General features: G+C 39.0%; 2 protein-coding genes and 1 long non-coding RNA gene across 5 annotated transcripts; all 3 read left to right on the top strand.

The window, feature by feature from the left end:
- Positions 1-2,555: 2,555 nt before the first annotated feature.
- LOC149587438 (uncharacterized) lies at positions 2,556-4,837 on the top strand. Its single transcript, XR_016380200.1, has 2 exons — positions 2,556-3,151; positions 3,252-4,837. It is a non-coding gene; the product is annotated as an uncharacterized LOC149587438 (long non-coding RNA).
- A 1,211-nt stretch (positions 4,838-6,048) lies between these two features.
- On the top strand, positions 6,049-12,661 carry LOC149587437 (uncharacterized). 3 transcript variants are annotated; one of them, XM_089863288.1, is made up of 4 exons: positions 6,049-6,358; positions 6,922-7,256; positions 10,107-10,220; positions 10,447-12,661. In XM_089863288.1, exon 4 carries the CDS (start codon positions 11,501-11,503, stop codon positions 12,659-12,661), a length of 1,161 nt encoding a protein of 386 aa, XP_089719414.1. In that variant the 5' UTR covers positions 6,049-6,358; positions 6,922-7,256; positions 10,107-10,220; positions 10,447-11,500. The 3 variants fall into 3 exon arrangements, with proteins under 3 accessions (XP_089719414.1, XP_089719411.1, XP_089719412.1); XM_089863285.1 differs by having other exon boundaries at positions 10,107-12,661; XM_089863286.1 differs by lacking the exon at positions 6,922-7,256 and having other exon boundaries at positions 10,107-12,661.
- A 48-nt stretch (positions 12,662-12,709) lies between these two features.
- On the top strand, positions 12,710-16,993 carry LOC149587436 (uncharacterized). Its single transcript, XM_089863276.1, has one exon. It carries the CDS (start codon positions 12,710-12,712, stop codon positions 16,991-16,993), a length of 4,284 nt encoding a protein of 1,427 aa, XP_089719402.1.
- Positions 16,994-25,310: the final 8,317 nt, after the last annotated feature.

Genomic DNA, 25,310 nt, shown 5'->3' with positions numbered 1-25,310 from the left:
CATAGCATAGCATAGCATAGCATAGCATAGCATAGCAGAGCAGAGCATAGCATAGCATAGCATAGCATAGCATAGCAGAGCAGAGCAGAGCATAGCATAGCATAGCATAGCATAGCATAGCATAGCATAGCATAGCATAGCATAGCATTAGCATAGCATAGCATAGCATAGCATAGCATAGCATAGCATAGCATAGCATAGCAGAGCAGAGCATAGCATAGCATAGCATAGCATAGCATAGCAGAGCAGAGCAGAGCAGAGCATAGCATAGCATAGCATAGCATAGCATAGCATAGCATAGCATAGCATAGCATAGCATAGCATAGCATAGCAGAGCAGAGCATAGCATAGCATAGCATAGCATAACATAGCATAGCATAGCATAGCATAGCAGAGCATAGCATAGCATAGCATAGCATAGCATAGCATAGCATAGCATAGCATAGCAGAGCAGAGCAGAGCAGAGCATAGCATAGCATAGCATAGCATAGCATAGCATAGCATAGCATAGCATAGCAAAGCATAGCATAGCATAGCATAGCTTAGCATTGCATAGCATAGCATAGCATAGCATAGCATAGCATAGCATAGCTTAGCATAGCATAGCTTAGCATAGCATAGCATAGCATAGCATAGCATAGCATAGCATTAGCATAGCATTAGCATAGCATTAGCATAGCATAGCATAGCATAGCATAGCATAGCATAGCATAGCAAAGCATAGCATAGCATAGCATAGCATAGCATAGCATAGCATAGCATTAGCATAGCATAGCATTAGCATAGAATTAGCATAGAATTAGCATAGCATAGCATAGCATAGCATAGCATTAGCATAGCATAGCATAGCATAGCATAGCATAGCATAGCATAGCATAGCATAGCATAGCATAGCATAGCATTAGCATAGCATAGCATTAGCATAGCATAGCATAGCATTAGCATAGCATAGCATAGCATAGCATAGCATAGCATAGCATTAGGATAGCATTAGCATAGCATAGCATTAGGATAGCATTAGCATAGCATAGCATAGCATTAGTATAGCTTAGCATAGCATAGCATTAGCATAGCATAGCATAGCATAGCATTAGCATAGCATAGCATTAGCATAGCATAGCATAGCATTAGCATAGCATAGCATAGCATTAGCATCGCATAGCATAGCATAGCATAGCATAGCATAGCATTAGGATAGCATTAGCATAGCATAGCATAGCATAGCATAGCATTAGGATAGCATTAGCATAGCATAGCATAGCATAGCTTAGCATAGCATAGCTTAGCATAGCATAGCATAGCATAGCATAGCATAGCATAGCATTAGCATAGCATTAGCATAGCATTAGCATAGCATAGCATAGCATAGCATAGCATAGCATAGCATAGCAAAGCATAGCATAGCATAGCATAGCATAGCATAGCATATCATAGCATAGCATAGCATTAGCATAGCATAGCATTAGCATAGAATTAGCATAGAATTAGCATAGCATAGCATAGCATAGCATAGCATTAGCATAGCATAGCATAGCATAGCATAGCATAGCATAGCATAGCATAGCATAGCATAGCATAGCATAGCATTAGCATAGCATAGCATTAGCATAGCATAGCATAGCATAGCATTAGCATAGCATTAGCATAGCATAGCATTAGGATAGCATTAGCATAGCATAGCATAGCATTAGTATAGCTTAGCATAGCATAGCATTAGCATAGCATAGCATAGCATAGCATTAGCATAGCATAGCATTAGCATAGCATAGCATAGCATTAGCATAGCATAGCATAGCATTAGCATCGCATAGCATAGCATAGCATAGCATAGCATAGCATTAGCATAGCATAGCATTAGCATAGCATAGCATAGCATTAGCATAGCATAGCATAGCATTAGCATCGCATAGCATAGCATAGCATAGCATAGAATAGCATTAGGATAGCATTAGCATAGCAGAGCATAGCATAGCATAGCATAGCATAGCATTAGGATAGCATTAGCATAGCATAGCATAGCATTAGCATTAGCATAGCATAGCATAGCATTAGCATAGCATAGCATAGCATAGCATTAGCATAGCATAGCATTAGCATAGCATTAGCATAGCATAGCATAGCATCGCATTAGCATAGCATAGCATAGCATAGCATAGCATAGCATAGCATATTATAGCATAGCATAGCATTAGCATAGCATAGCATAGCATAGCATAGCATAGCATAGCATAGCATAGCATAGCATAGCATATAGCATAGCATAGCATATAGCATAGCATATAGCATAGCATATAGCATAGCATAGCATAGCATAGCATAGCATAGCATAGCATAGCAACGTTCCGTTGATGTTATTACAGCAGCAGAAATACAAAGGCATAGCATAGCATAGCAGAGCAGAGCAGAGCAGAGCATAGCATTAGAGCAGAGCAGAGCAGAGCATAGCATTAGCATAGCATAGCATAGCATAGCATAGGTCAAGGGTGAAAGTTTCTATTTTCCTTCTCATTTGAAAGTCGGAAAACATTCCCTCAAAATAAAAAAAAATATCGACCATGCGTAAAAGAAACAAAAAGTTTTATTTTATTCCAAGTTAGAAATAGATTAACTTCTAAAATTTGGAGAAAATGCGGCGAAAGTCAAGGGGGATTCTGGTGAAATATAGCTTTGGTTAACTTTACTTCTGCTAGAAAAAAAGATGGAAGGAGTTTTGCGAACAGAGTGAACTGAGTGACTTATCGTATAGCTCGCGGACTCAAGAAATAAATAAAAAAACTTTCCAAATACGACTTTGTCGAACAGGGAATTGGAAACTTCTGTAAATTTCTTTTACTCGCTCACATCCTTATTGAATTTCTTAAATATTTTCATGAATAATGATTCAATAACCTATACAGTAAGTACTTAAGTATTTGACGATGATTTAAAGTTGAATATTCTTTAAGAAAATTTTATAAATTCCTGATAACAGTTCTAAAAATATTTTTCTTGAAATTCCCTTATAAATATGATCATGAATACTTTCGGAACTTTACACGAATGTCACCCGAGACATTTGATGAACTGGCCAAGCTTTTGCATGGCTCATTAAAAAAAAACCCTCATCTAGAGAGCCATTGTCCACTAAACATCGCCTCGCTATAACTTTGAGGTATGTACGCATTGTTTCTCCATTGAATATAAATATATTTTTTGTGCTATTTCTAAATTGTGTTACTTTTCCATTACTAAAAGTGGTTTTACTGTTTTAGGTATTTAGCAACAGGGGAAAGTCTTGCTAGCATTCCTTATGGCTTTCGTATAGGGAAAAGCACTGCACATGCAGTTATTACTGAGACATGTGATGCTCTTTGGGAGGTTTTACAACCTTTAGTTTTGAAAGTATGGTCTCTTATCTTTAAAAATCCATTTCTACTAGTAATTTTAAATGTAATAAAAAAATGTGGACGGAAGCTGCGTTCGAGTACAGCCGTCAATGGCAATATCCTAACTGTTGTGGGGCCGTTGACGGTAAACACATTACAATACAACAGCCACCAAATAGCGGATCCATGTTATTTAATTATAAAGTAGACGTTAATGGGTTCCACAAGTCGCTTGTCAAACCCTTTGCGCTTGCCAATCTGCATTTCCGTAAACGTCTGGAAAATCCCCCAGCATGGCGCGCGGTATCAAAATTTTACCCCAGGCAAGCGACTTGTGGATTTCTTTAAGAATGTTTATGTGAACTGCAAGATCCTCAATACAAAAATTTTACTCTCACTAAAGGGTACAAACTCAATTGTATTGATGGCAGTGGTTGATGCTGAATACAGATTCTTGGCCGTGGATATCGGAGGGTATGGTTCTAACTCGGATGGTGGTATTTTTGGATCATCGGACATTGGTAAAGCATTAAACAGTGGACAAATAGGATTTCCCGAGCCAACCAAGCTACACGATAGCATCCGTTTGAAAGCTCGTCGAAACTTGATCGACATAGCGTTGTACAGAATCGGGTTGATGGCGCTTGCAGAACATCAAATACCACAGTTCCATGTAGCGCTCTTCCGCTAACGAGTTGTGGACTACGAGCAAACGATAGGGCAACCAGAAAATGGCAAAAACAGCCACGACAACCACCAACATTTTCACAACCTGGAAAATATCAAATTGAAAGAAAATCGTATCAAGCGACAATATTTTGAACTTTTGTTTAATTTAAAACTGAAAAGTGAAAAATAATGAATAGTTAAGCCTAAATTCAGAAACTAAAAAAAAAAATAACTCGTCAAGCCATGAATTTATTTATTAACATGAATATACATGTGTATCATTAGCCTTTCTATCATGTTATTCAGGGATGGGAGGGATCTTTCTGTAACATACGCGTTTAACGTCATCGCGCTAGCCAATCAAAATCGAGACACCTGGAAGTTCGAACAGCAGATGACCAGTTTAACGAAACCATAGAGATAGGAAAATATATACCTCTAGAGTCACAACATGGAAGCGTTTACATGGTTTTAAAAAGTGCGGCCTGCCTCGGGATATACGTTGTGACTCTAGAGGTATATATGTTCCTATCTCTATGAACGAAACTGTATGAGGATTGAGGGATACAATTTTCGGTTAGGTTTACCAAACTGCGTCAAGTGTATATTAAAAATGATCGCCGATACGTGAAAAAATATCTCAACACGATGCCCGAAGGTGATTTTAATCTTTTAAACAAAAAATAACTGCCTGCAATGTTTTTCCTGAAACTGAAAACTGTTGGTAAAGTGCTAGCCCTTGGCCATTAAGAAAATGAATGTAACGGTTGCAAATAAACTATTAACATTTGAAATCGTGAGAATTGATGATGATGGTTTTTTTCTGCTGTTGGAGGTAAATTCATGCGGTACTTGATCAATTTACAAGCATAATTAGCCTTTCGCATAACGAGAGCTTTAGCTTTAAAAACAAACCGCCGGAAAGTCTCTGACGTCACGCAAACTAAGCCCCTCCCATCCCTGAATATGTAGTTTAACTAGTCAATGCAGATATATATTCATGTTAATAAATAAATTCATGGTCAAGCCTAAATTAAGAAACTGAAAAATAATAACTCGTTAAGCCTAAATTCAGAAACTGAAAAATAATAACTCGTTAAGCCCAAATTCCCAACTTTACAACTTATTCATTAAGCCTAAACTCCAAAATTGACAATATATTCATTAAACCTTAATTCCCAACTTGACAACATATTCATTAAGCCTAAATTCCCAACTTGACAACATATTCATTAAGCCTAAATTCCCAACTTGACAACATATTCATTAAACCTAATTATAATGCCAAACTTTGAATAGACAAAAAATAAGTCAATTTCGAAAACTTACTAATTAAGCCTAATTACAAACTTCGAAGACTCGGGTAGACTAAGCCTACTTCAAATATTCGTATATTTCTCAAAAAACACAGCAGTCTTAGTCATAAAACCAAGGTAACCTTTAAGGTAGGTAGCCCATTAATTATTATTATTTAAATCCCAAATTTATCTCGGAAAGCCAGGGGAATTATAGGAGCATTTTGTCACGTTTCAAAATAATTCTAGGGTTATAGTTAGGCCTAATATTCACTGTCAGACACCTTCCAGCTAAACAAAGTAACAGAAATAATGGGATGTTAATATTTCCAGTCGTTAAGCACGTCTGTGGGATTTTCAGAGTTTGTCTTTTGGAATGAAATTTCAATTAGACGAGGAAAATACTTAAGGCTCTGTTTAATTTCTTTTTTTTTCCCCCGCTTCACCCTAAGGACGTTTCTGGGGTTGTCGTATATTACCCCATTACAGTATGTAAGAAAGATAAAAACTAAGGCTTAGCTGGAAAAGAAATATTCAGCCCCATTTAATTTTGAATACAACTAAAAATAAATGGTTGGGGAAGGTTCAGCAATTTCAAACTTTAGTCTAGGCCCTAATTCTCCAAGGTTTAGTTTTTAAGCCTGAAAATAAATGTGTCACATAAAGTTTTCGAAACCAACATTTAGGCTTAGAGTTGTAATTAAATGGATGAAGAAATTCTAACATTTTTTTCGCAGACAATCATAAATTATATATGAAAAAAATTCATTAAAATTGCTGGAATACGAATAATGGTTCTTAAGCCTTAGTTTAAATTTAAATAATTGTAACAATAGAGGGTATCATCCTAAATTAAATTGGACTATTAAGACCAGGGGAGGAGCTTGTATCACATCCCTCTATTGACGTCATCCTGGTCTAAGCGTCGCGAGTTTACTTATGTACATCTCAAAGTGTCATCATTACACAGTTGAGATGGAGATATTTCAAATGTCGTTCTATTTTGAACATCAGCTGATTGAATATTCGGTAATTGCAAATTTGAAAATCCCCATTCCCGATAATGCCTTAAAACCAAACCCTGATTACAAGAACAGGTCGTCTAAGAAAACGCTATTGTTAGCAACGTTCCGTTGATGTTATTACAGCAGCAGAAATACAAAGGCTTAGCAAAATAAGAAGTGACCGTACCCTAAGGTCAAGGGTGAAAGTTTCTATTTTACTTCTCATTTGAAAGTCGGAAAACATTCCCTCAAAATAAAAAAAATATCGACCATGCGTAAAAGAAACAAAAAGTTTTATTTTATTCCAAGTTAGAAATAGATTAACTTCTAAAATTTGGAGAAAATGCGGCGAAAGTCAAGGGGGATTCTGGTGAAATATAGCTTTGGTTAACTTTACTTCTGCTAGAAAAAAAGATGGAAGGAGTTTTGCGAACAGAGTGAACTGAGTGACTTATCGTATAGCTCGCGGACTCAAGAAATAAATTTAGGCTTAACTATTCATTATTTTTCACTTTTCAGTTTTAAATTAAACAAAAGTTCAAAATATTGTCGCTTGATACGATTTTCTTTCAATTTGATATTTTCCAGGTTGTGAAAATGTTGGTGGTTGTCGTGGCTGTTTTTGCCATTTTCTGGTTGCCCTATCGTTTGCTCGTAGTCCACAACTCGTTAGCGGAAGAGCGCTACATGGAACTGTGGTATTTGATGTTCTGCAAGCGCCATCAACCCGATTCTGTACAACGCTATGTCGATCAAGTTTCGACGAGCTTTCAAACGGATGCTATCGTGCAATCGACATCGCCCTGGTCAAAGGAGCAGCCGAAACAGAACTCAAACTTTCTACACTAGCGTGGCTATACCAGCCGCTGGTTCCTCGCTGGGAGTCAATCACCAATTGTTTAATAACGGACACAAACAGATCGGTATATACTACTTCATTTATAATAAATTCCGTTAATAAGAACCTAATTATCTATATCTATATAAATCAAAGTCCTGACTGACTGACTGACTGACTGACTGACTGACAGACTGACTGATAATCAACGCCCAGCCCAAACCGCTTGCCCTAGAAGGCTGAAAATTTGCAGGAACGTTACTCATAATTAGTAGGCGCGTACTAAGAAAGATTTTTCCAATCCGCCGCCATCTTAAAAAATGGCGCCCAGAAATGTAAAAAATCTTCTCTATGCAATTAAGTACGCGCGTTTCAACCGATTTCACAAATATTTAGTACACTGGTTTGCTTTAACCTTAAGACGGGCTTAATGGTCTTTCGGGTTCGAGTTTTCGCCATCTTTTAAAATGGCGCCCAGAAATGTAAGAAAATATTCTCTATGCAATAAAGTCCGCGCGTTTCAACCTATTTCACAAATATTTAGTACAATGGTTTCCTTTAACCTATAGAGACGGGCTGAATGGTATTTTGGGTTCAATTTGTTGCCATCTTTTTAAATGGCGTCCAAAAACTTAAAAACCCTTCTTTATGGAATAATGTCCGCGTGAAAAGTAATAAAAAGTATCCCGACGGGCTGACGGACTGTGCCGAGTGCCTTCGCTCCTAGGGTGCTAAAAAAATATTAGTCATCAGTAAAATCTACACATTCTTTATATCATTTTAGATGAAAGTTCTTATTACACGCGAGCGACGCCGCGGGTAACGGCTAGTATTGTATAAATCTAAGGGTCCGATAGGCTTTAAGAATTTCAATTAATAATTAACCGAAAACCTTTGGACTACGAGGTGTTTCACGGGACAATTCCCCGATACTGTATCTGCCAGGACCGCATCACGGTGCTATGAGTTCTGTAAGAGTACACTAACTTCGTGGTAAAATAGTCCAAACTTATCAATCGTTGGAAACCACTCAAACTATAATAAAACTGATGTTTTAGAGTGTAATTAAATATTATTTTTAGTATATAATAGTTTTAAATATGCCTAAATATGGTTTCCGCTTATATAATGAACGGAATGAAGAAAAGTTGCAGAAAGATGGACCTAGCCAATCAGCGTTTCAGAAAATGGGTGCATAAAAAATTTAAAGCTTAATGGCAATCGTGCTATGTGTTACACCTTCGCCTACATTATTAAATATTCATGGGGGGCCGTATTTAAGTATGAAATTAGGGATTTTCATAGCTCTGGAAATGGTCATAAGTATTTATGTGGTTTGAGTGTAAAGAGAATCTGACAGATTGACGGCGTTCCGATCGACACAAAGGCCTACTGCGTATGTGACGTCACGTAATGATTTTACAGACACAGTGGCGCCATCTAGTCGCGTATAAATCCTTTTCGGGAAAATATAATTTAAAGCTAAACATAACACGGGCGCCAGGGTCTTTTTTTTCTGCCAATAACAGCTTTACCCGAGAATGTCATTAAAAATGGTAGAAAACCTCTCTATCCCTAGCTTTTAATTAATTTCGCTCTTAAACAATAAGCGCCTGGTCTCCCGCGATGCTCATTAGTCACTCTTTAGGGCAACGACAAACATCTGGAGCTTACTTTTAATTTGAAAGAGAAAACTAGGCCTAGCTCTCGCGCTTAATTCCGAAAACGGAATTGCGGCATTCTTTTTCTTCAAAACCAACCGAGTCAAGATCAAAGAATATTTCGGAATTTTTAATTATCAATGGGCTGGTCGAATACAATAGGTTTTTGTAAAAGGACTTCAAGGAAAACATTAGATCCAGAATTTGTTCATTTTTACCAAGTAATATTGGTTGTGGTAAAAACAATTCCATGCCAGCAAAAGTGCATAGATATAAAAACACAAAGTAGCAATTCCCTGCCTTTGGCTGTAGACGACGTGTTAACTGAAAAGCAAATTACCCTCCTCTCAACCCCTTTTCACGAATTAACCAATAAGGGAAGAGTTTCTTGACGTCATAGGTTTATAGGAAGTAGTACATGATGCTGATGACCCAAACGTTAATTTTTGGTACTAGTCTTTGCTAGAATCTGCTATTTTTTAAGCCAATTCACGGCTTGTTCCCTGTGCCACCGTATGGAAGGTAAGCATACGCAAAGAGGGTTAGACACTATTCTGGGATAAAGGAGGGTCTTCTCCTATTACACGGCGCCAGAAAGTGTCAACGAAGAGTACTTTTTGTTTTTGTTCTATATACTTTTGATGCCCTCCATTGTTTGTCCCAACAAGCCCCCCCCCCGAAAAAAAGGAAAAAAAAATTCATTAAAGTTAAGAAAATTGATGTTATTTTTTGACATATTTGGTTTAAGTTAGTTTTTCACCGAATTGTTTGAGGTTATTTAAATGTAAATTCACCTTTTCAAATTTTTTTTTTTACTGAAACAACAAGGACCGCATTTACCGTTGCCTTTTATGGCTGCTCAACTGCATTTATTTTCTTTTTCAGTTTTACTAGAAATATATATGGACATTTTCACAATCCCTAAAAAAAACATATTTTCTAAGAACAGACTTCTTTTCCGAGACTTTTTGAGAGAAAGTTCTTGACTTTTGCGCGTTTTTATACGATTATTAGGCCTAAAAAATGTTTGGCCTAATCTATTGTATAAAGTCAACTTGAAGAAAACAGTGACGCTATCCTATTTTAGAGTTGAATTCCAACTTTTTTCAAAACCTTTATTTGCTCTTTAAATCCCCAAATAAGTCTTATACTAGCCTATATTCCCAGGCAGTTATACTGTAGATAATTTAACGTTTAAACTTTATACGAAGTATATTTAAAGTTAAATGTATTGAACAGTAAAACAATATCGGCTTCTTTTTGTTCTATCTCAGGGTCGAGGAGCCGTAAGAAGCCAACAATTTTCCGGTGACTCCACCCCTTCACCGGTTCATCATACTGAACAAATTGATCTGACGTTATACGACACCAAAACTTCCAATCCTGAGGTATGATTCCTAGGCTTAGTTATAAGATATCTCTTTGATACGAGAGAAGACAGACAGACAACCAACAACCCCGATGGTTTCCAATATAACCTTTTTCTTTCAACCAAAAACACAAATATACGAGAACCGTGCGATGCGGTCATCTTTCTACCAACCCATTTATTTACTCTTGGAACAAACTATCTTCCTTTCGGGCGGGTTACTAGTTAGTATATTCCATTTCCAGTGTGTACGGGCGGCTATTTCCGCGGAAGTTACTGTACGTGATCCAAATCGGAAGTGGTGTTCGTGATAACGTGACTACTAAACCGTTTATACCGACGTTGCGTTACGTATCTCGAAAGCTCGATTTGTGATGGGTGTGTGTGTGTACGTCTTCAAGTCCGGTCAAAACTTTGTGATATTCACTGGTTCGATTATTTACTCGAACTAAATTCGACAGACGAGGACAAATTTGTACATTTTTGCTAGTGATTACGACGGGTAAAGGGCTTCAAAATTGAAATGATTTACGCCCAAATTGGATGCGACAAAAGTTACTCGGTGGTTTTGGATTTTATATCGTCACGGAGTCGAATAACTTGAAAGTTATTGAGTGGTTTTTGGTTTTTTTAATCGTCAAAAAAATGTCTTGTTTTTATTGTGATGAAGTAATTTGGTATTTGTCGTAAATTGAATAATAATCAATATTACTTCAAAGTTTAAATTCATGTTTCTTTTTTTTTTGATTGTTTTCTATTAATATATTTCTGTAAATTTTCGCTCTTAAGAATTATAACTCGCGCCTGTACCTATCGTAGAATGGAAAGTTTTCGGGGTTTTCTCTCCGACGCATCAACAGTAAGGAGCCCGAGCGACGAATTTTCCCGCTTGCAACCCACAAAGGGGTACGACCTCCCAGGTTTTTTGAAGAGAAAATTGGCGCCAGGGGAGAGAACCGAGAAGGCTTTCCAAGCTTAGTTATAATAGAAAAAAAAAAGCAGTCTTATGTTGAACATTGAAGCGATAGGAGCGATTTTTTTTACCTTCAATAAAATTATTTTGTTTTTTCATGTTTTAAAATCTTCGTTAATTTAAACCTAAATTAAACCCGCGATCAACCCTTTAGATTTTTCAGTAGTGAACAACCAGAATCACGTCATGGTACCGAAACAACGGGATTAATAAGAATTTAGGTTAGATTAATTAGGAAATTATTGCGAGAGAACGTTAAAATCTTCAAAGACACGAATTAATTAAGTCTACGAAGCGTGTTTTATCGACTCAAAATAAACGAGAACATGGATGATTCAGCAAGACTCGCCAGAAAGAGAGGATCTATAAGAAGTTCCATAACCAAGTTATGTAATGCCTTGGACAAAGCAACGAGTAGCGCGTCAGCGAATCCACTAACTAACCTGGAACTAACATCCTACAACCTGAAGTTGGTCGAAAAATTAAAGCAACTAAAGGCCATAGATGAGGAGATCCAAAACGAAATAACTGATGAAGAGGCGTATGATCAAGACACGGAAGAATGTGAAAAAATAGAAGACAAAGTTTTAGACTATCAAGCGATTTGTGCAGAAGCGATAGCCGAGAACAATAGAAACGCTTCTAGCTCTTCTTCGAGAATCGATTCACAGAACACTATCGTGACGCCAACAATCAGCAACACTAACCAGACTGGGAGCGGCAACAGTGCGATTCCACAGAACATTCCGACAGTTCATTATCAAGCACAGCAGCCCAGAATTGCAGCAACCGTGAAATTGCCCAGAATAAATATTGAAAAATACTATGGTGAAATAAACAAGTGGCAAGAATTCTGGACTCAATATGAAGTAACGATTCACAAGAAAGACATGGACCCTGAAGACAAGTTAGTCTATTTAAAAAGTTATCTTGGAGGGACAGCATTAGCGAGTGTGTCAAGCCTAAATATGACTTACGGTGACGCAATAGAAAAACTGACTGATCGGTTCGGGAGAGTTGATTTACTCGTACAAGCTCACAGACAAAAATTACGGTCATTAGATCCGGTACATAAGTCGTCCGATGTAAAGGGTTTAAGAAAATTGCTCGATACACTCACAATAACGGTTAGTAGCCTACAAGCGTTGAACGTTGAGGACAACCCAAGCTACGGGACTTTCGTTATACCTATGATCACGGATTTACTTCCTGAAGATATTATTCTGAGTTTCACCAGAGAGAATAGAAGAATGAGAATCAACAGCATGGAAAGGTTGATAGAATTTCTCAGGGAAGAGGTCGAAAGTCGCGAACAATGCGCGAAATTGAAGAGAGTACCTATGAGTCAAGAAAAAGAGCATAAGAAACCGAGAGAATACTCAAATCACCGATCAAAACAAGATTCATCGACCTTCTCAGTCACGGCAGTAGCGAACCCCTCTAAGGAAGAAGAAAAATCCTGCATTTTCTGCAAGGAAGCTCATTAATTCGAGACGTGTAAAAAGCCGCTCACGGCTAACGAAAGAAAAGAATTTATGAGGGATTTCGGGTATTGTTTTGTCTGTCTTGGTAAAGGACACATTGCAAGGTTTTGCCACAGAAAGGGGGTGAAATGTAAATTCTGTGATAGGCGTCATAGCCACGTGGTATGCGAAAAACAGTACCCACCAGGCGGAAGCGTAGAGCCGAGAACAGAAGAAACGGGAAATGAAAATACCAACGTTTCCTTAGCGATAGCAGACACAGGCGAAATTGATGAAAAACCCGTAATTTACCTGCAAACGGCTTGGGTAAAAGTATCTTACAATGGACGAGAGAAAACCGTGAGAGTCCTGATTGACCCAGCAAGTCAGAGAACGTACATCCTGGCAAAAATATCCAAGGAGTTAAACCTACCTGTGTTGGGTACGGAAAGTTTGGATATAAACTCGTTCCCAGGAATCGTAACCAAGGTCACGAGATCAAGAGTGAAGTTCACCATTGGAAGTACTTACGATTCAAACACGGTTATCTTAGAAGCAATAGAAACTCCAAAGATTGGAGGGAAAATACCCACCATGCCACGAGAAGAGATCGAGAGCTTAACACAAGGAAAGGAGTGGAAGATAGCTGACACGCCACCTAACGAGGAGGCTTCAGGCGACGAAGAAATATCTCTGCTCTTAGGAGCTGATTTTATCTGGAAAATCACCACAGGCGAAGTAGAGAAATTGTCCCCAAAACTCAAGGCCATTGAGACGATGTTTGGATGGACCTTTCTCGGCCCTTACGTGCGAAAGACAGAAAACAAGAGGGATACAAGCGTGTATAGCGTGAACGTGTTCTCCACGATAGCGACCCCTTGCGATCCACACGATACTGAAGAAAAATTAATTTCCCAGAACCTAAGAGCCTTGTGGAACCTCGAATCCCTAGGAATAATTGACAAGTCAGATGACGAAATCAACCTTGAAAAGGCCATCGACGATGAATTCGATCGAACCATAGAATTTGATGGAGAACGTTATGTTGTAAGACTTCCGTTTAAGGATAACGTAAAGCTAACCAGCGACAATGAAATGGTAGCAGAAAGAAGATTCTACGGTCAAATGAAGAAATTTCGCAAGAAACCTCAACTTTTCAAAGACTACGCGGACGTCATTGAGTCTCACGTGAACAATGGAATAGCAGAAGTAGTAAAAACGCCGGGTACCCCTGGACGTACGTTTTACCTGCCTCACAACGAAGTCGTGAAGGAGAACAGAACCACTACGCGAACACGTGTAGTATTCGACGGATCATCCCATCCTGTAAACGCCCCTTCACTGAACGACTGCCTACACGCCGGACACCCACTGAACGTCAACTTATTGGGCATACTGGTCCAGTTTAGAAAGAATGCCATAGCTTTCACCGCTGACATAGAGAAGGCGTTCTTACAAGTTAAGTTGGCAGAAGAAGATCGAGACGTCACGCGATTCTTTTGGGTCGAGGGAAGAGAAATAGACCCAAACAAAATGAAAGTCGTAGTCTTGAGAATGACTAGAGTCCTGTTTGGACTCAACGCAAGTCCATTCTTACTCGGAGCAACCATTCGCCACCACACAGAAGGATATAAAGACACGTTTCCAGGTGCTTACCGAATATTGAAAGAGTTCCTTTACGTAGATGACGTAGTCGGAGGAGGCAAGGATAACGAAGAAGCTCTACGTCTAGCAAACGACGCGAAAGAGGTCCTAAGAAAGGCTGGCATGAACCTAAGAAAATTCCAGTCTAACTCGGAATGGTTGAACCAAGAATTGGAATCTGAAATTGACGGTACTGAAAGGTTGGAAGACGTATCCTTCAAAGTATTGGGCATAGCTTGGAAGCCGAAGAGAGATATTTTTTACTTCGAAGTAGACAGCCTTATGGAATTCTTGAGAAAACAAAAGAACACAAAAAGATTTATTCTTCAAGCTTCATCAAGAATCTTTGATCCAGTCGGATTTTTGTCACCCTTTTTTATAACAGTAAAATGTTTGTTCCAAGAGCTTTGGGTGAGAGGCACAAACTGGGATCAAAGGATAGACGAAGATCTGGTCGAACAATGGGAAAGTTGGTGTATGGACCTTCCCAGACTCATGGAAATAGAAGTACCAAGGTACTATGGTCACGGTCAAACGTGTCAACTCCACTGTTTTACGGATGCGAGTCAAAAAGCGTACGGAACAGTGATTTACCTGAGATCTGAAAACGAAGGTCGAGTAAAGGTCGTTCTTTTGACCTCCAAGTCAAGAGTTGCGCCTCTCAAGGCACTCACAATACCCAAATTAGAATTAATGGCAGCAGTCCTCGGAACTAGATTGACAAAAACCATGGAGAAGAATTTCGTGGATGAGAAACCATCAAAACACTATTGGAGCGATTCCACTGTCACTCTTTCATGGATAAAGAGCAGCGCAAAAATTTGGAAACCTTTCGTAAACAATCGAGTTAGCGAAATTCATCAAAACACGGATCCAATTTTATGGAATCACGTGCCCGGAAAGTTAAATCCCGCCGATTTACTGACCAGGGGAATAAGCGCTTCCAAATTAAAAGAAAATGACACATGGTGGAATGGACCAGAGTTTCTATGGCAATCAGAGTCTGAATGGCCCAGTAAGAAAGAAGAGAGCTCTAAATTAACCCCAGAAGTTGAAGCTGAACGAAGAGCAAAGTATGAAGACTGCGCGGTTTACCTCGTCGCGAGTTCAAACCCCAAGATCGAACCTCTTTTGGAAATTGAGAAATATTCCAAGTACTCTAGAGTAGTAAGGATCGTGGCCTGGATGAAAAGATTTACATTCAATGCGAGAAACAAGCACCAAAAGAGACGGGGGGAGTTGAACACGCAAGAAATTCTCGAATCTGAAAATTATTGGATAAAAACCACCCAGAGGGATGCTTTTCCTTACGACATCGACGCGATGAAGGAGAAGAAAGATTTCAAGAAAGATTCACTGATCGCTGAATTAAAGCCATTCTTAGACCAGGAGGGTATTCTCCGCATGGGAGGAAGATTGGGATTTTCGGACCTCAAATTTGATGAAAAACACCCAATTATACTTCCCAGCCAAGGTCACTTCACACGGCTATTAATAAACAAGCATCACGAGGACGTTCTCCACATGGGAGTCAACGCTACGCTATCGAGTCTCCGTACACGTTTTTGGATTCCAAGAGGTCGACAAGTTGTCAAAAACGTGCTCTTTAGATGTTTAAAATGCGCGCGCGTGAAAGCTAAGGCTTTCGAATGTGAAACCGCGCCTCTACCGCCAATTCGCGTAAACGAAGGCGCGCCCTTTGAAAATACGGGAGTAGATTTTTGCGGACCGTTTTTGGTTAAAAATTACGTCGCGGAAAAGAAAGCATTCGTCGAATCAAAAAGCTATATCGCCTTGTTTACGTGCGCGACGACTCGAGCTGTCCACCTCGAAGTTGTATCAAATTTAAGCGCCAAGCATTTCATTATGGCTTTTAAGAGATTTGTGGCGCGTCGCGGAGTTTGTAGGATCATGATGTCAGACAATGCAAAAACATTCAAAAAGACTGAAAAAGAACTAAACAAACTATGGAAAACAGTAGTCACTCCAGAACTTATCCAGTATTTCGGAGAGAAGAAGATAGACTGGAGATATATAGTCGATCGCGCTCCTTGGTGGGGTGGGATGTGGGAGAGAATGGTTGGAGTACTGAAGGGTTGTTTGAAAAAAGTTGTAGGTCGTGCCTTATTAACGTACGAGGAATTAGAAACCGTCGTCATAGAAGCAGAATCGGTTGTAAATTCACGACCTATTAGCTACATTTATAGCGATCAAAGCGAACCTTCAGCGCTCACACCATCCCATTTTCTTATTGGGAAAAGATTAGATACGCTACCCCCCAGAAAGTTCAAATTAGGAGAGTTGCAAATTGGCTATGGAGATTTAGAAAAAAGGTGGAAATACCGCCAAGAGTTGCTAAATAGGTTCTGGATCAGATGGAGAAAAGATTATCTCCTTGAATTAAGGTCTGCCCAGAAATCAGGGAAACTTGTAGCTAACTCTAGAGAACCCAAAGTGGGAGATGTTGTCATTCTAAAAGATGAGCGAATTCAACGTCATCTTTGGAAACTGTGTAGAATAACTAATTTACATGTAGGAAGGGATGGAATTGTTAGATCTGCCACGTTAAAAACTCATTTAGGCTCAGAGATAATAAGACCACTGCACAGTGGCGGCGCAAGTCAAGTGGAGGCCCCAAGCGGTAACCATTTTGGGGCCCCCAAACTCGAGATATTAAAATTAAATAGTAGTTGTAAGAAGGAATTTATATAAGGCCTAAAATAGCGTCCGGTGCGCGCGTGATAGTCGACAATCCCCCTTAATGGGTGGGGGGAGGGGTTGGAAAAGGAGCCGGGACTTATTATTTTATCTTATACCGTTTTTTGGGTCGCCTGAGAGCGCTCCGAGATCGCTCCAAATTTACGTGTTACGTCATCGCTCTAGCTCGGAGGACCAAATGAAAGACCAAAGTTTTTTCAGAGCGGTTTTGTGACATCTTCAGGCGCTCCGTCTCTAGACTCGGAGCGGTTGGGATCAATCCGGGAGGAAACCGGGAGTGAGCGACTGGGTTATTGTAAGACGCGCCGCCGTCTCGGAACAGCTCGTTTTTACCCGAGGGGTCGGACGTTTGTCAAAATCCCGTACAGTTCGTTTGAAATATATTAAAATCTCTCTCGAAAATCTCGAAATCCCGAAATCTTACCCTTAAAATCTCAAAATCCCGAAATCTCACGTCAAAATCTCACGTGAAAATCTGAAAATCCCAAAATCCCTACCTCAAAATCTGAAAATCCCAAAATCCCTACCTCAAAATCTGAAAATCCCGAAATCCCTACCTTAAAATCTAAAAATCCCGAAATCTTCACCTAAAATCCCGAAATCCCACATTAGAATCTAGAAATCCCGAAATCTTAACGTAAAATCCCGAAATCTCACCGTAAAATATGAAAATCTGAAAACCCCTAGGCTTACAATACATGTTTTGCATCTATTGGGTAAAACCCTGCCTTCCATCTCGATTTTTGGCGCCTGCGCTATATAAGAGTACTGTATTACAAATTAGACTATTTTTGTCGATTTTTCTCCGGTATTCATTACGGTAAATTAAAACCAATTTATAGTCTAAAACCTAAACCTATTTTTCAAAATCTCGAAATATCCTTTGAACATTGGAAGTTATTAGTAACTGCAAAAATCCAAAATTTCATCAAAAATCCGAAAATCTCCTTCAAAATCTGAAAATCTCCTTCAAAATCTGAAAATCTCCTTCAAAATCTGAAAATCTCCTTCAAAATCTTAAAATCTCCTTCAAAATCTGAAAATCTCCTTCAAAATCTGAAAATCTTGTTCCAAATCCCGAAATCTCCTTCAAAATCTGGAAATCGCGTTCAAAATCTGAAAATCTCATTGAAAATCCCGAAATCTTAAAATCTTGGACTAGATTTCAAGATTTCTAAAATCTCAGTCAGAATCTCAAAATCTGGGGATAATCTCAAAATTTTGAAATCTCAAAATCCCGTACACTAAAATGCCGAACGTCCGACCCCTCATTTTTACCGCAAAGAAAAACGCTATGTTTTCCATCATCTAATTCTTTTACCTTTTCGTTAAGCCTTGGTTTGGTTTTGGAACTCGTGAAATCATAGGTACACTTGATTCGATTTAGAAACAATTACAGAACGAACTATTTTCACGTAGAGACACATATTCAAAATCCATCAAGTTATGTATGTTCAAAAACTTGTTCATGGCAATTAAAAGCAACCGTCGTAAAGTTTCAGCAAAGAGGAGAGAAAGACGGAGAGACAATCAGTATAGGCAGCCGTGATCCATGCGTGGTGAAAGCGGGGTAAATCTACGGTACACCGCGGCGCCTGAGCGCAGCTTTCTCGCGCATAGTTGTGGTAGGGGATGACAGAGATAAGGCGAGGAGGTCAATCCGAATCCCCCCATGTGCAAACGATGTGCGTCCTAAAACTAAACGTACCGAAAATTGTTTTTACTACCCCCTATTTTCCCATTTTTCGACGGATTTTATAAAACGCTTTTCTATCTCCCTCTCTCTCCTCTTTGGTTTCAGCCCCGCGGGCAGCCTCCATTTTCTGTTTTCTTTGCTCGAGGTTTGCTTTTTCTCTAGTCGAACTCGGAATCATTCGCGTCCGTATGGCCTATCCCCATGGGATCCAATGGGAAAGTGCAGAGCAATTACGGGCATGAAAGGCTTACTTGTCCACTGACACCGGCGTAAGAGTAGAAGCATAAAATCTCGCGACTTAGGTCTTCTTATATAAATCCCTTCTTGGTATAATACTGAAAGGGAAAATATTCGTCATTTATTTCCTTTTAAAACTATTAGTCTCTTCCATTTTTTACTTTGAAAAAAAATTGTTAATGGATGAAAATTAATTCTGCTCAACTCGGGGCCCCATGGCATCCCGGGGCCCCAAGCATTGGCATAGCATAGCATAGCAGAGCAGAGCATAGCATAGCATAGCATAGCATAGCATAGCAGAGCAGAGCATAGCATAGCATAGCATTAGGATAGCATTAGCATAGCATAGCATAGCATAGCATAGCATTAGCATAGCATAGCATAGCATAGCATTAGCATAGCATAGCATTAGCATAGCATTAGCATAGCATAGCATAGCATAGCATAGCATAGCATTAGCATAGCATAGCATAGCATAGCATAGCATAGCATAGCATAGCATAGCATAGCATAGCATAGCATAGCATAGCATTAGCATAGCATAGCATTAGCATAGCATAGCATAGCATAGCATTAGCATAGCATAGCATTAGCATAGCATTAGCATAGCATTAGCATAGCATAGCATAGCATAGCATAGCATAGCATTAGCATAGCATAGCATAGCATAGCATAGCATAGCATAGCATAGCATAGCATTAGGATAGCATTAGCATAGCATAGCATAGCATAGCATAGCATTAGGATAGCATTAGCATAGCATAGCATAGCATTAGCATAGCATAGCATAGCATAGCATTAGCATAGCATAGCATAGCATAGCATAGCATTAGCATAGCATTAGCATAGCATAGCATAGCATTAGCATAGCATAGCATAGCATAGCATAGCATTAGCATAGCATAGCATTAGCATAGCATAGCATAGCATAGCATAGCATAGCATAGCATAGCATAGCATAGCATAGCATTAGGATAGCATTAGCATAGCATAGCATAGCATAGCATAGCATAGCATAGCATTAGGATAGCATTAGCATAGCATAGCATAGCATAGCATAGCATTAGGATAGCATTAGCATAGCATAGCATTAGCATAGCATAGCATAGCATAGCATAGCATAGCATAGCATTGCATAGCATAGCGTAGCGTAGCATAGCATAGCATAGCATAGCATAGCATAGCATAGCATTAGCATAGCATTAGCATAGCATTAGCATAGCATAGCATAGCATAGCATAGCATAGCATAGCATAGCATTAGCATAGCATAGCATAGCATAGCATTAGCATAGCATAGCATAGCATTAGCATAGCATAGCATTAGCATAGCATAGCATAGCAGAGCAGAGCATAGCATAGCATAGCAGAGAATTAGCATAGCATAGCATAGCATAGCATTAGCATAGCATAGCATTAGCATAGCATTAGCATAGCATTAGCATAGCATAGCATAGCATAGCATAGCATAGCATAGCATTAGCATTAGCATAGCATAGCATTAGCATAGCATAGCATAGCAGAGCAGAGCATAGCATAGCATAGCAGAGAATTAGCATAGCATAGCATAGCATAGCATTAGCATAGCATAGCATTAGCATAGCATTAGCATAGCATTAGCATAGCATAGCATAGCATAGCATAGCATAGCATTAGCATAGCATAGCATAGCATAGCATAGCATAGCATAGCATAGCATAGCATAGCATTAGGATAGCATTAGCATAGCATAGCATAGCATTAGCATAGCATTAGCATAGCATAGCATTAGCATAGCATAGCAGAGCAGAGCAGAGCATAGCATAGCATAGCAGAGAATTAGCATAGCATAGCATAGCATAACATAGCATAGCATAGCATTAGCATAGCATAGCATTAGCATAGCATTAGCATAGCATAGCATAGCATAGCATAGCATTAGCATAGCATAGCATAGCATAGCATAGCATAGCATAGCATTAGGATAGCATTAGCATAGCATAGCATAGCATTAGCATAGCATAGCATAGCATAGCATTAGCATAGCATTAGCATAGCATTAGCATAGCATAGCATTAGCATAGCATAGCATAGCATAGCATAGCATAGCATAGCATTAGCATAGCATAGCATAGCATAGCATAGCATAGCATTAGCATAGCATAGCATAGCATAGCATTAGCATAGCATTAGCATAGCATAGCATAGCATAGCATAGCATTAGCATAGCATAGCATAGCATAGCATTAGCATAGCATAGCATAGCATTAGCATAGCATAGCATAGCATAGCATAGCATTAGCATAGCATTAGCATAGCATTAGCATAGCATAGCATAGCATAGCATAGCATAGCATAGCATTAGCATAGCATAGCATAGCATAGCATAGCATAGCATAGCATAGCATTAGCATAGCATAGCATTAGCATAGCATAGCATAGCATAGCATATAGCATAGCATATAGCATAGCATTAGGATAGCATTAGCATAGCATAGCATAGCATAGCATAGCATAGCATAGCATTAGGATAGCATTAGCATAGCATAGCATAGCATAGCATAGCATTAGCATAGCATAGCATTAGCATAGCATTAGCATAGCATAGCATTAGCATAGCATTAGCATAGCATTAGCATAGCATAGCATAGCATAGCATTAGCATAGCATAGCATAGCATAGCATAGCATAGCATTAGCATAGCATAGCATTAGCATAGCATAGCATAGCATTAGCATAGCATAGCATAGCATAGCATAGCATAGCATTAGGATAGCATTAGGATAGCATAGCATAGCATAGCATAGCATTAGGATAGCATTAGCATAGCATAGCATAGCATTAGCATAGCATAGCATAGCATAGCATTAGCATAGCATAGCATAGCATAGCATAGCATTAGCATAGCATTAGCATAGCATAGCATAGCATAGCATTAGCATAGCATAGCATAGCATAGCATAGCATAGCATAGCATTAGCATAGCATAGCATAGCATAGCATAGCATTAGCATAGCATTAGCATAGCATAGCATAGCATTAGCATAGCATAGCATAGCATAGCATAGCATTAGCATAGCATAGCATTAGCATAGCATAGCATAGCATAGCATAGCATAGCATAGCATAGCATAGCATAGCATAGCATTAGGATAGCATTAGCATAGCATAGCATAGCATAGCATAGCATAGCATAGCATTAGGATAGCATTAGCATAGCATAGCATAGCATAGCATAGCATTAGGATAGCATTAGCATAGCATAGCATTAGCATAGCATAGCATAGCATAGCATAGCATAGCATAGCATAGCATTGCATAGCATAGCGTAGCGTAGCATAGCATAGCATAGCATAGCATAGCATAGCATTAGCATAGCATTAGCATAGCATTAGCATAGCATAGCATAGCATAGCATAGCATAGCATAGCATAGCATAGCATAGCATTAGCATAGCATAGCATAGCATAGCATTAGCATAGCATAGCATAGCATTAGCATAGCATAGCATTAGCATAGCATAGCATAGCAGAGCAGAGCATAGCATAGCATAGCAGAGAATTAGCATAGCATAGCATAGCATAGCATTAGCATAGCATAGCATTAGCATAGCATTAGCATAGCATTAGCATAGCATAGCATAGCATAGCATAGCATAGCATAGCATAGCATTAGCATAGCATAGCATTAGCATAGCATAGCATAGCAGAGCAGAGCATAGCATAGCATAGCAGAGAATTAGCATAGCATAGCATAGCATAGCATTAGCATAGCATAGCATTAGCATAGCATTAGCATAGCATTAGCATAGCATAGCATAGCATAGCATAGCATAGCATTAGCATAGCATAGCATAGCATAGCATAGCATAGCATAGCATAGCATAGCATAGCATTAGGATAGCATTAGCATAGCATAGCATAGCATTAGCATAGCATTAGCATAGCATAGCATTAGCATAGCATAGCAGAGCAGAGCAGAGCATAGCATAGCATAGCAGAGAATTAGCATAGCATAGCATAGCATAGCATAGCATAGCATAGCATTAGCATAGCATAGCATTAGCATAGCATTAGCATAGCATAGCATAGCATAGCATAGCATTAGCATAGCATAGCATAGCATAGCATAGCATAGCATAGCATTAGGATAGCATTAGCATAGCATAGCATAGCATTAGCATAGCATAGCATAGCATAGCATTAGCATAGCATTAGCATAGCATTAGCATAGCATAGCATTAGCATAGCATAGCATAGCATAGCATAGCATAGCATAGCATTAGCATAGCATAGCATAGCATAGCATAGCATAGCATTAGCATAGCATAGCATAGCATAGCATTAGCATAGCATTAGCATAGCATAGCATAGCATAGCATAGCATTAGCATAGCATAGCATAGCATAGCATTAGCATAGCATAGCATAGCATTAGCATAGCATAGCATAGCATAGCATAGCATTAGCATAGCATTAGCATAGCATTAGCATAGCATAGCATAGCATAGCATAGCATAGCATAGCATAGCATTAGCATAGCATAGCATAGCATAGCATAGCATAGCATAGCATAGCATAGCATAGCATTAGCATAGCATAGCATTAGCATAGCATAGCATAGCATAGCATATAGCATAGCATATAGCATAGCATTAGGATAGCATTAGCATAGCATAGCATAGCATAGCATAGCATAGCATAGCATTAGGATAGCATTAGCATAGCATAGCATAGCATAGCATAGCATTAGCATAGCATAGCATTAGCATAGCATTAGCATAGCATAGCATTAGCATAGCATTAGCATAGCATTAGCATAGCATAGCATAGCATAGCATTAGCATAGCATAGCATAGCATAGCATAGCATAGCATTAGCATAGCATAGCATTAGCATAGCATAGCATAGCATTAGCATAGCATAGCATAGCATAGCATAGCATAGCATTAGGATAGCATTAGGATAGCATAGCATAGCATAGCATAGCATTAGGATAGCATTAGCATAGCATAGCATAGCATTAGCATAGCATAGCATAGCATAGCATTAGCATAGCATAGCATTAGCATAGCATAGCATAGCATTAGCATAGCATAGCATAGCATAGCATAGCATAGCATTAGGATAGCATTAGGATAGCATAGCATAGCATAGCATAGCATTAGGATAGCATTAGCATAGCATAGCATAGCATTAGCATAGCATAGCATAGCATAGCATTAGCATAGCATAGCATAGCATAGCATAGCATTAGCATAGCATTAGCATAGCATAGCATAGCATAGCATTAGCATAGCATAGCATAGCATAGCATAGCATAGCATAGCATTAGCATAGCATAGCATAGCATTAGCATAGCATAGCATAGCATAGCATAGCATAGCATAGCATAGCATTAGGATAGCATTAGCATAGCATAGCATAGCATAGCATAGCATTAGCATAGCATAGCATTAGCATAGCATTAGCATAGCATAGCATTAGCATAGCATTAGCATAGCATTAGCATAGCATAGCATAGCATAGCATTAGCATAGCATAGCATAGCATAGCATAGCATAGCATTAGCATAGCATAGCATTAGCATAGCATAGCATAGCATTAGCATAGCATAGCATAGCATAGCATAGCATAGCATTAGGATAGCATTAGGATAGCATAGCATAGCATAGCATAGCATTAGGATAGCATTAGCATAGCATAGCATAGCATTAGCATAGCATAGCATAGCATAGCATTAGCATAGCATAGCATAGCATAGCATAGCATTAGCATAGCATTAGCATAGCATTAGCATAGCATAGCATTAGCATAGCATAGCATAGCATAGCATAGCATAGCATAGCATTAGCATAGCATAGCATAGCATTAGCATAGCATAGCATAGCATAGCATAGCATAGCATAGCATTAGCATAGCATAGCATAGCATAGCATAGCATAGCGTAGCATAGCATAGCATAGCATAGCATAGCATAGCATTAGCATAGCATTAGCATAGCATTAGCATAGCATAGCATAGCATAGCATTAGCATAGCATAGCATAGCATAGCATAGCATAGCATAGCATAGCATTAGGATAGCATTAGCATAGCATAGCATAGCATAGCATAGCATTAGGATAGCATTAGCATAGCATAGCATAGCATAGCATAGCATAGCATTAGGATAGCATTAGCATAGCATAGCATAGCATTAGGATAGCATTAGCATAGCATAGCATAGCATAGCATAGCATAGCATAGCATAGCATAGCATAGCATAGCATTAGGATAGCATTAGCCTAGCATAGCATAGCATAGCATAGCATAGCATTAGCATAGCATAGCATAGCATAGCATTAGCACAGCATAGCATTAGCATAGCATTAGCATAGCATAGCATAGCATAGCATTAGCA

Source organism: Phalangium opilio, unplaced genomic scaffold, assembly GCF_054372755.1.
Source record: "Phalangium opilio isolate 3A_F unplaced genomic scaffold, DU_Popi_V2 ptg001156l_1, whole genome shotgun sequence".
Lineage (NCBI taxonomy): Eukaryota > Metazoa > Arthropoda > Arachnida > Opiliones > Phalangiidae > Phalangium > Phalangium opilio.
This window is presented reverse-complemented; position numbering and strand designations above follow the sequence as displayed.